The sequence below is a fragment of the Colias eurytheme genome, chromosome 18 (genome assembly GCF_061535395.1).
Source record: "Colias eurytheme isolate Ceu_HAF_F1 chromosome 18, ilColEury1 Martin Lab GWU primary, whole genome shotgun sequence".
Classification (NCBI taxonomy): Eukaryota; Metazoa; Arthropoda; class Insecta; order Lepidoptera; family Pieridae; genus Colias; species Colias eurytheme.
Window position 1 is genome coordinate 7,913,457 of NC_142997.1, and position 12,749 is coordinate 7,926,205.

At 31.6% G+C, this 12,749-nt stretch overlaps 2 protein-coding genes across 3 annotated transcripts in view; one reads left to right on the forward strand and one right to left on the reverse strand.

Annotated features, from left to right (window-relative positions):
- The window catches only part of LOC149900809 (N-acetylneuraminate lyase-like), a 41,524-nt gene that overhangs the window by 13,815 nt on the left and 14,960 nt on the right, over positions 1-12,749 (reverse strand). The window lies entirely within an intron of this gene.
- Positions 1-12,749, forward strand: part of LOC149900810 (uncharacterized) — a 63,243-nt gene that overhangs the window by 1,483 nt on the left and 49,011 nt on the right. The window contains exon 2 of one of the 2 annotated variants that reach the window (XM_090112137.1): positions 11,839-11,964. The exons of the other annotated variant lie outside the window; for it this stretch is intronic. Coding sequence (XP_089968263.1) covers positions 11,839-11,964 — 126 coding nt within the window. The remainder of the gene's footprint in view (positions 1-11,838; positions 11,965-12,749) is intronic. 2 annotated transcript variants of the gene reach the window in all.

Consider the following 12,749-nt stretch of genomic DNA (forward strand, 5'->3'; position numbering starts at 1 on the left):
TTTAATCAAGAAACGAAGTTTAAAGATTAGTCTACTGAATGAGGTTCACTAAAATCCGAATCATTAAAGAATCGTCACTATGACATCAGAAAACATAATTGTAATTTAATATCGTTAATACAATATACATATTGTCAATTACTCAATTGATAAGAAGAATAGTTCATTAACAGTGGGTCAGTAGTTAGGGTCAAGGATCAAACACGAAATTCGTTGCTGAGTTCGTACCTACCTACATTGTAGAATTACACAAATGTATTTTACCAACCTAGGTATATAGGATGGTACTTTAATTAATGGAGATAGCAACTTTTTTAATATTAGGTACCTAGGTAGTTCAATTCCCGGAAATGACAATTTAATTTTCGAAGATCTTTAAATGCAGTTCCATTTCTTAAGAAAAAGGAATGTTTCTTTTCAGTTAAATTTGTTATGTTCAGTATTTTTAGTACTTTCCCACAACACGACACAATTATTTTAAACATATGTAAACCAAGAGGAAGAAACCATAACAGTAGTTAACTAAGTATAAAAAAATGCGAGAGTATCAACGGAAAACTACGTTTTAAATTTGAACTATCGCGATAAAACTTTAAACTAAACATTTAAAAAAGACGGGTTGCACTCCGGGAGTGCCGACAGAAGTGAAAACTTGATTATTAACGTAGAGCATGTTTGATATCCGTCTACGCTTTTTCGATCAGGTCACGTGTCCTGACTCCTGACGCGAGTTTAAGATTTTATACCCAACGCCGCTAAAGAAGTTTTCACTTCAAAAGTATCATCAGCACAATGAAGCGAGAATTAATTTACAATTCATGTCAATCATTTCCTCCGACTAATGATTTCTATTGCAGTTTTGAGGAGTGTAAAAACTAGGGAATCGGTAATGCAAGACTTTTTCTTCTTAATCGAATCACTATAATGGTTGAGCAGTTTCTTGTATGTTTTTCTAGAGTATTTATAAAGCTTTACTAGGCTTAAAACCCCATGAATACTGTAATGAATATACAATTATAATATTATAGGTAGTACCTACTTACGATGTTTACAGCGAGCGTGGTTAGAGTGTGTTAACTGTTAACAAAGCTTATGGTGGCAGTACACATTGGGCCAACGTGTTGGGCCAACGGGTTGGGCCAACGTGTAGAGAGCTACTTGGCGGTATGTTGGCTTCATTAGCCTAGTTGGCGCCAATATTGGCAGGCCAACCGAATGTTGTCGGTTTTTTGTGCACACATCAAAGGATCTTGGCGCGCTCCACAAACAGCGTTCACACGTTGGTGTCTTGTTCAGTTTGTTGTTACTCGTCAGCGGAGACAGTATCGTTGCGCGTCAATGAAATTTACGTTTAACCATGTTCCGATAGCGATGGCGGCGCCGAGGTTTTACAATTCGTAGAATTGTATCGACATGAAGGAATAATTTGGAATCCACGGCATGAACTACACAAAAATAAAACCATATGACTCAAAAAATTAGATGTTCTATTTTCTATTTATTATATTATTCTAGATGTTTTTCTTATCTCACTCTCATACAATGCGATAAAAAAATGAATATATTTATAAAATGAGTAAAATAGTATTAAAAAGTTACTTGTTCTTAAAAATTAAATAACAATATACAATGAGCATGATTTTGATCAAATTGTGCTTTATTACATAAATAATATTATCATTTAATATAATAATATCTAAATTCTAATCTTTAAAGTTTCGTTTTATAGGTAGTTAAAATTAAATTAAATGTACCTAAAATGTACACATTTTAAACATTTGAAAAAATCTAAACATAATAATGTAATATTTATACAGAAATAAAAAAGGACAATAGAGTATCATCGCAGACGGCAGAGTACACTCATTGTTATTGATGCACATGTACGTAATAATTAAACGCACTGTATATAAATAAATTGCCGCGGCTGCAAGAACTTCTACGGACTACGTCCATCTTTGAAGCGCCAATGCAGAATAATCAGTACGCCAATGTGTGAACAGGAATCTTGATATCCTTCATTTTTTCCCAACACGTTGGCCCAACGCCTTGGCCCCATGTGTACTGCCGCTATTAGAGTATGTACTATAGCAAGCGTGTAAAGTCAAGTATTCGATGGATAAATTGCTTTAACCCATTGTAGTTTTGTAAAATAAAAGATAGGTTTGTCTATCAAATTCTCGTGTCATATAGTGTTTGTTATCTACCTCCTCCTTGTAAAATATTTTTGAAGTGAAAACTTCTTTAGCGGCGTTGGGTATAAAATCTTATAGCGGCAGTACACATGGGGCCAAGGCGTTGGGCCAACGTGTTGGGAAAAAATGAAGGATATCAAGATTCCTGTTCACACATTGGCGTACTGATCATTCTGCATTGGCGCTTCAAAGATGGACGTAGTCCGTAGTAGTTCTTGCAGCCGCGGCAATTTATTAATTATTACGTACATGTGCACCAATAACAATGAGTGTACTCAGCCGTCTGCGATGATACCATTTTCCAATCTCTATTTTCCTTTTTTTTTATTTCTGTATAAATAAAACATTATTAAAAAATATGTTTAGATTTTTTCAAATGTTTATAATGTGTACATTTTACATTTAATTTAATTTTAACTACCTATAAAACGAAACTTTAAAGATTATAATATTATTATATTAAATGATAATATTATTTATGTAATAAAGCACAATTTGATCAAAATCATGCTCATTGTAGGTATATTGTTATTTAATTTTTAAGAACAAGTAACTTTTTAATACTATTTTTACTCATTTTATAAATATATTCATTTTTTTATCGCATTGTATGAAAGTGAGATAAGAAAAACATCTAGAATAATATAATAAATAGAAAATAAAACATCTAATTTATTGAGTCATATGGTTTTTATTTTTGTGTAGTTCATGCCGTGGATTCCAAATTATTCCTTCATGTCGATACAATTCTACGAATTGTAAAACCTCATTGCTTGTCCACATCGGCGCCTCCATCGCTATCGGAACATGGTTAAACCACAGGTTAAACGTAAATTTCATTGACGCGCAACGATACTGTCTCCGCTGACGAGTAACAACAAACTGAACAAGACACCAACGTGTGAACGCTGTTTGCGGAGCGCGCCAAGATCCTTTGATGTGTGCACAAAAAACCGACAACATTCGGTTGGCCTGCCAATATTGGCGCCAACTAGGCTAATGAAGCCAACATACCGCCAAGTAGCTCTCTACACGTTGGCCCAACCCGTTGGCCCAACACGTTGGGCCCATGTGTACTGCCACCATTAAACTCGCGGCAGGACACGGCCTGATCGAAAAAGCGTAAGACGGATGTTTTTTTTATTTTTATTTTTATTTTTTAGCCCTTATATTCCATGCGTAAGACGGATACCATTCCAAAATATCAAACATGCTGAACGTTAATAATCAAGTTTTCACTTCTGCCGGCACTCCCGGAGTGCAACCCGTCTTTTTTTTATATAAATATGGATGTGAAACGTTTCCGTTCAGATTATTTGCCGGGTCAACTATAAAATTATCTATAATTTATATAAAACATTCGATTGTTTCTATCTCTTGATTAGTCTATTTATTTTAGTACAACTGTTCCAAAATGCATGATTTCTAATTTTCTACTGACTTATAATATGTATGACCTTGTGTTTCTAAAAACCGCAAGTAGTGGATAGTTTTGAAACAGTAGCAGAGCGGACAGCACGTTATAATCTCGGGTCGAGGTTTAGAAATCTAATTAACGTGCGAATTAATTAAGTTGTTTACGTCTTATGTTCCTTAAAAACTACACACATCACTCGATACGAACGAATATTGTGAAAATATGCAGATTTAATGATCCTACTAATATTATAAATGCGGAAGTTGTAAGAATGTATGGATATTTTTCTTACTCTTTCACCGGAAATCACTGAACGTTTTTGATGATACTTGGCAGTGATGTACCAGACTAGAATATACATATAAGTAATATAAATGCATATCTACCTACTTGCTTAACCTGCGGTTGAACGGCTGCGCCGCGGCGCATCTAGTAGGAATTAGGATCATAATTCTATGTTGTTTATTTGTATTTTTTATTATGTTCTGTGTTTATTGCTTATTTAGCTACTTAGGCGAGTCAATCGGTTCGGTATTCCTTTCTATAACAATTACCCACATATCTATCTAAATATTGACATACCTACCAACCTAGAAAGATAACAAAGATGGCTATAAACAATAATTTCTTCCTATCCTTGAGAACGTGATAATTGACCTACAAATGTAGGAATGCGTAAATTGCTTTAAATAGGACATTGATAAGTTCATTTGGCCTCTTCTAATTTGCAAGGTCGTGCCTAGTAGAGGAATCTAACAAGCAAATGTGGTTTGCCTTCTCTGTTCTATATTATGTAATTAAAACTTAAATATTTAAAAAATAACAAATCGGAAACTGTATAAAAACCGATATATATGCAAACATGTTTTTAATGAGTATTCTAATTACTTAATTAGGTATGTACTTACGGACTTACCGTAAAAGAGGTACTTAAACAACTAAGTTTAGTTGCGAAGTTAACTTTTTCTATTTTCGCAAAGAAAAATAATTTGTATTTCCGGATAAAAACTACAATTGTGATATTTTTACTGTACCTACAATTTTAACGATATAGGGCCATGACCTTATAACAAACCGTGTGTCGAAATTGAGTTAATTATTTATTAATTATTAATTAGGTATCTATGGTATGGATGAGTGCGTGACTAGCATGTGACAACTTTGTTTTATGTAGAAGTTTTATTAAAAATCTTTTACCATAAAAAATAAAATATCGGAGATGGTTATTGAAGACTAGGCTAGATAATGGCTATAGCCGTTTGATCGTTATTTTTTGGTAAGAACTTAGAAGCGTTTGTGTTGCGTTAATGTTTGCCAAAAAATTAAGAATTCAGAATAGATAATGCTTGTATTATCTCACGGCTTATAAAACGATATCTCAGTGTCGAGACAATATTTACATTAGATGATACATATGCGCCTAATTCCTCGTCTGACGTAACCTGGACGTAACGATTCTTCATCTACTTCACTTCGCTATCACTACATAGTATAAAACAAAGTCGCTTTCTCTGTCCCTACTATATGTCCCTTTGTACGCAACTACGCAACGGATTTTGATGCGGTTTTTTTTAATAGATAGAGTGATTTAAGAGGAAGGTTTATGTGTATAATAATATCCATTAAATAGTGGAGAAGTACTGTTATTTTTGAGGTTTCTAATGTGATGTCGTAAAAAATTACATTTTTTCCGCTTACCTTCATTGCAAACGCAGGCTGAACCAGGCTGAACCCTACGAGTTTTATCAAAATAATATACTAAGTATTGTACACATTGAAAAGGTCTACAGAAAAGTCCGCGATGGTGTATGTCTATCTCTTATGGATAACCCACAATAACTTTTGAAGTAAAACTTCTTTAGGCGCGACTAGGGAGTAACTCAGATTTTTTTTCTGACGGAAGTAACGCTGTGTAGTTTCCGCCATTTAAAAATAATAATTCTGATTGGTTGTAAGTATATGTCATATACTACACGCTTCTTGACTTATACGCCAGCTAGTGGCAAACTTAGATTACAAAATAAAAGACAGATGGAGCGTTGCCGAACTAAACCGAATAATTTATCGTCATTTCCATAAAGCTATGTGTGCTGTCATTTCGCCGCTGCACTGTACGAACACGGTGCTTCTGTGTGCGTGTTATGTTACCAGATAATGAAAAATTTCCCAAATTTTTGCCCGACTACGGAAGAAAGAGGGTTATGTTTTTCGAGTGTAGGTATGTATGTATAATATTTCTTTGACACGCCCTGCAGTATAAACTGTTGGATCGATTTTGAGTTGTGACTTGTGAGGTGTCATTGCAATCATCTGAATTATGAAGGTAGCTGTGGTGGTAGTGACGTAGGCTACATAAATTATTAGCAGTCATGTTTTAATTTTTATTTTAATATAAATTCGGGTTTTTGATATTATTTTATAATATTGTAAAAATTATTTTGTTACATAAAGCACCTATCTACTAAAGTTATACATGGACAAAATAATTTTATTCAATTTTTATTAAATAAATTACATTAAATTTATATAAATTACATTAAATTTATTAAATAAATTACATTAAAAAAAGTTTTTGAAGTAAAACTTCTTTAGGCGCGACTAGGGAGTAACTCAGATTTTTTTTCTGACGGAAGTAACGCTGTGTAGTTTCCGCCATTTAAAAATAATAATTCTGATTGGTTGTAAGTATATGTCATATACTACACGCTTCTTGACTTATACGCCAGCTAGTGGCAAACTTAGATTACAAAATAAAAGACAGATGGAGCGTTGCCGAACTAAACCGAATAATTTATCGTCATTTCCATAAAGCTATGTGTGCTGTCATTTCGCCGCTGCACTGTACGAACACGGTGCTTCTGTGTGCGTGTTATGTTACCAGATAATGAAAAATTTCCCAAATTTTTGCCCGACTACGGAAGAAAGAGGGTTATGTTTTTCGAGTGTAGGTATGTATGTATAATATTTCTTTGACACGCCCTGCAGTATAAACTGTTGGATCGATTTTGAGTTGTGACTTGTGAGGTGTCATTGCAATCATCTGAATTATGAAGGTAGCTGTGGTGGTAGTGACGTAGGCTACATAAATTATTAGCAGTCATGTTTTAATTTTTATTTTAATATAAATTCGGGTTTTTGATATTATTTTATAATATTGTAAAAATTATTTTGTTACATAAAGCACCTATCTACTAAAGTTATACATGGACAAAATAATTTTATTCAATTTTTATTAAATAAATTACATTAAATTTATATAAATTACATTAAATTTATTAAATAAATTACATTAAAAAAAGTTTTTATTTTTCAAAACATATGAATGCGAATAGCGGTAGTTTTTAGTCGAGAATGCGGGACATTTTATTTTCATCATATCCATCATGGAGTTCACATGAATTAAATCGCAAGCGAAAACGACGCTTTTTATAAAAGTAACAATAAAATGTATAATGCTTTTTAAAATAATCTAATAACGACCATGAACTTTTATTGCACTATACAAATAATCACATTCACGATCGAAAAATCCAACAGCACTACCCCGAATATCTTTTAACCATTTTACCCCTAAAAATGGCAAATTCATTTTCAAAATACTGGCAGCATACGTTGAAGTTTTGAATTCCTTCGTATTTGTAAAATTATTATTTGTATACAAAATTAAATAAGCCAAATAATCTACAGAAAATCTGTAAAACGATGTTTTATCTTTTTGTTTGTTTTCGGGAACAAGTTTTACAGCGTTTTAATATCACAAGACAGCATTTTTTTACTAAAATATCAAACCCCTTTTGACGTATTGCATGACACTAGAATCGCTATAGCACTAGCGGAGGAACGTATTCGTTTTTGATTTCGTATTTTCTTTGACAAGGGCGATGAATGATTGACATGCTCCATCTGTATTTTATTTTGTAATCTAAGGTGGCAAATATCATAATCAATTAGGATTGTTTATTTTCAAATTTTCAAACGGATCAATTGTGAATAGCAAAGTGAATGAAAAATTCAAGTTTTAAAAACATTATTTTAAATTGCAAAATTTTTTGAAAATCTCTAAATATACTTGTTTATTTATTACTTTTAAAATAAGTAAATTAAAAATAAATTTTCTGACAATTGCGACATTTTATAATATTCATTAACAAGGTTATATTGACATGTGCGTTTTACTTCAATCGCGCGTAAAGGTTACACGCACACACTTTTTTTTATTTTTCAAAACATATGAATGCGAATAGCGGTAGTTTTTAGTCGAGAATGCGGGACATTTTATTTTCATCATATCCATCATGGAGTTCACATGAATTAAATCGCAAGCGAAAACGACGCTTTTTATAAAAGTAACAATAAAATGTATAATGCTTTTTAAAATAATCTAATAACGACCATGAACTTTTATTGCACTATACAAATAATCACATTCACGATCGAAAAATCCAACAGCACTACCCCGAATATCTTTTAACCATTTTACCCCTAAAAATGGCAAATTCATTTTCAAAATACTGGCAGCATACGTTGAAGTTTTGAATTCCTTCGTATTTGTAAAATTATTATTTGTATACAAAATTAAATAAGCCAAATAATCTACAGAAAATCTGTAAAACGATGTTTTATCTTTTTGTTTGTTTTCGGGAACAAGTTTTACAGCGTTTTAATATCACAAGACAGCATTTTTTTACTAAAATATCAAACCCCTTTTGACGTATTGCATGACACTAGAATCGCTATAGCACTAGCGGAGGAACGTATTCGTTTTTGATTTCGTATTTTCTTTGACAAGGGCGATGAATGATTGACATGCTCCATCTGTATTTTATTTTGTAATCTAAGGTGGCAAATATCATAATCAATTAGGATTGTTTATTTTCAAATTTTCAAACGGATCAATTGTGAATAGCAAAGTGAATGAAAAATTCAAGTTTTAAAAACATTATTTTAAATTGCAAAATTTTTTGAAAATCTCTAAATATACTTGTTTATTTATTACTTTTAAAATAAGTAAATTAAAAATAAATTTTCTGACAATTGCGACATTTTATAATATTCATTAACAAGGTTATATTGACATGTGCGTTTTACTTCAATCGCGCGTAAAGGTTACACGCACACACTTTTTTTTTTGTCATTTACTTTTTACGACAAATAATGGCTAATTTTCGAAGCGATTTTAACCAATACATCATTAATCCTTAACCAATTAAATACCTTGAATACATTGTTCATTTAATATAGATCTATATGGCCTTTTACACCGTATGATTTAAGTGAATATTTTCGAAGATATTACAGATTTAAAAATTGCGGGACGTAGCGTTTGCGGCGGCACCGGCCGGCCGCCCGGCCACAGATTAGAGAATAGTTACTTCGTAAGCCCGGCTGTATATTTTATACCCGTGCGAAGTCGGAGCGGGCCGCTATGTTTTTATATACAACGTTCACAGTTTTTCTGTAGTGTATTTAGTATCAGCATTGCACCCGTGCGAAGCCGGGGCGGGTCGCTAGTAGGCTATAACTCGGTATTCACTTGAACTATCTATATTCTATAGAACAAGTGAATACATATTAAAAAATATTATGACGATTCAAAAGTGCTTAAGAAGTCTATTGAATAAATAAATGTTTGAGTTTGAATCAGTTTGAAAATAACAGCCATAGAAAATATCATGTAGTCAATTACTCCTGCAAATGAGCGTCATAACAACATAACACTTATTAAATAGACTGAATGCAACATAAATATTTGCGAACCAACTGCGTGATATAGGAGTTTCAATAAAGGATCGTAGATATTTGCTCAAGAAATTATTCTTATTTCAAAACATGTTGTTTGTGAGCAATAATAGTGGGTATTTTATTTATAGTAGTATTACAGACGTTGCAAAGAATGGGGTTTCAATTATTACTTTAAGTACTCAGTAACGGTTTCGCATAAAATATTTCCTTTTCGACTGTAGATGAGTTTACAAACGAAATATTGAGTCAACTGCAGATCTAGAGATGTATCATTGAATCGTCTTAAATGTTATTAATACATAATAAATAATATCGGTACCTTAATTATTTTCGGAAAGAATCCTTATAAAATAGGTAGGTAAATTTCAAATAAACCAGGTTGCATGAGGAAGATAAAATTGGTTCAGAAAATTTTGTTTTAATTTGGTAATCTCTAGTAATAGGTATATTACCGGAAGTAAAATGAGAACGGAAGTAAAATTAGGTGTGTTTTTAACTTAAAGTTATTATTTTTAAAATAGCAAATGCATTGATGATTGATTTCTTAGCATCGGGTAAAACAGTCTTGATCGTGATAATGTTACAAAAAAAAATGTTAAAGGTAAGACGAATTCTTACACCTATTAAAGAGGTACATACATTATTTATTTACATACCCTATTTATTTAATTTCTTGTCGGTCAAAGTTTGGACAAGAACGTGTCGTTTCAAATTCGCTTGTATTATGTAGGTACTTGGGAATGAAATAGTTTGATACTGAGAATAAAATAAATATATTTGACTGTTTAATAAACATTTTCGACTGTTAAAATTATTACCGGCGTTTATTTATCAAATATACTTAATTACTATTGAAGGCTTCATTACAAACATTATTGATGCGTGAGTGATAATGAATGGCGGATTTATAAAGCTGGCTACTACGCGTGCTACAAGTTACAACCGCTTGATAATTAATAATTATTAACAATTTAAATTTTGAACCTAATTTGTGAAGGCCGATTGATTATTCTAAACTTAATTTCTTATTATTACAAGGCTAGGTGGATTTTTGTTGAGTTGAGAAAGTTATACCTACATATTTTGATGTTTAGAGGTTTTATCAGGTTTTATAATTATTAAAAATGTTGCTGATAACCATGATATTCTTTAGTTATTATAAGCTGACGCTGCAGCAAATTTTTTATCTTTCGTTATTATTCGTAATAGAAACAAATAATTTGGAAAATCCAAAAGTGCACGCCTCATAATTTTTTTTTAATAAAATAATATTTATTAATTATTATTTTGGTTCATTTAATAACAATTAAACCACATCGAATCAGACCCTGAAAAATGAAAGGGTTCTATTCCTGAGCATACTCAAGCGTAAGAGAAAAAAAAAAGACTCGATTAGTAAAGTATTTCGGTCGCTATCGTGTTAACAAGAAAAAGGATCCGCACATACAGACACACGGACGTCCAAGACAGAACTTTTTTAAACTGTTTTTTAACTAGTTTAAATAACAAAAGTGACATCAAAAATATCATGAACGTTAAAAATAGTGTTTTTTCTTAATATGTGTGTGTATGTATTATCTTACAAGTGCAATGTATGATACATAAAGACATTTTAAGTGTGAAAAATCAGATGTTTTGCGCGAAGTGACAGTAGTACCCACCTCAACGCTTCGCTTATGAGGCGTGCAATTGGCATACGGTTAATTTCGAAAGAGATTATCATAACACCTATTTCAATTTGCTCAAAAATACAGGAATAGCTTCTAAAAACTCAAAAGGCATCTTTTTTCTAGGGACTTTGTCGCTTAGCGACCTGCAAAATGTATCCTTTAACCAAATATGAATACAATCAACAACAAGCAATTTATTTCCATCTACCTGTGCTCCGCGGTTTTACCCGCAGTGCTCCGCTCCTATTGGTCTAAGTGATGATATATGCCTTCCTCGTTAAAGCGCGTTCAAACAAACAAACTCTATAGCTTTATAATAATACTAGATTTCCGCCCGCGGCTTCGCCCGCGTTTTCAAAGGAAAACCTGCATAGTTCCCGTTCCCGTGGGATTTCCGGGATAAAACCTATCCTATGTGTTAATCCAAGTTACCCTCTATATGTGTGCTAAATTTCATTGTAATCGGTTGTTTTTACGTGAAAGAGTAACAAACATCCATACATCCATACTTACAAAATTTCGCCTTTATACTTAATATGTAGTACATATTAAGATTAGTATAGATAATACGTCGTCATTCGCATCACGCATGGTTTTATATCGTCCCTTTCTACTTTTCAAATTTTCTATACCAGAGCGAGATCGCATACTTGTTGTTGATATAGAAATTCATTGTATTCTATAATCTTTTCTATGCAATAGGAAATAGATGTTGATAGCAATCCCTCTATTTTCAGCTTCAGAGTTTTCCGAATTTCCAAAATTAATATAGGTACCTATTATTATAGTTACAATAAAAATATTTTTCTTGCAGTGTTAATACCACAGAAAGGAGCTTTCGAGAATCTTATCCGAGGGTACCCACAACTACATGACAATGTATATTGGAGGCACAGATTAAGCGACACAGATTTCGACACTTCATTTTTAGTATTACCAGGTATGTATTGTATTCTTAGAGTATATATTAATTATTAATACAATAGTATAGAGCGCGTGTATTGCACAAATTGCTTAGTGCGCATCGTAGGCAGATGAGCTATAGATACTTTATCACAGTACTTTATCGATATGTGTGTGACAAATAGGGATGGGTAGGTATCAATTGCGTGTTGAACTATCGATAAGTTGTGTAAATAAATATGTATCATAAGTAAATTTTATGTTCAATAAGTTATTAAAGGAAAAATATATGAATAAAGTATAAATATGTAATTTTAAATTTGCTTACCAACTGAATTAAGTTTGTTTATTCCATTTGAATATTTCTTCTATTAATAATTATAAGTACTTTAAAAAAATATGTTTAATTGGAATATCAGATAAACGTGAGTAATTTTTAAATAATAAAGTTAATAAAATAAAAGGTCGGGTTTAGTGCTATTTCTTTAATAATAAATCAAACAATAATAATAATGTTTTAAAAATGTTAAATAAAAATAAGAAATAATTAATAATTTTAAATGATAATATAATAAATAATATTAATATTTTTTTATTTCATTTTATGATTTATCCATTCTACTATCAAAATCTTCAAAATCAATTTAGCGGTTCAGAAAATATATCGTAAAATTACATACTTTACATTTACACTATAATACATTCGCATTCATAATATTAGAAAGTGTATCATACAAAACACACCACTAATTTATTTAAAAATTTATTTACATTTTTAAAAGAGTTTTAATTTTAAAGTTAAATAAATAATTTGTAAAAATA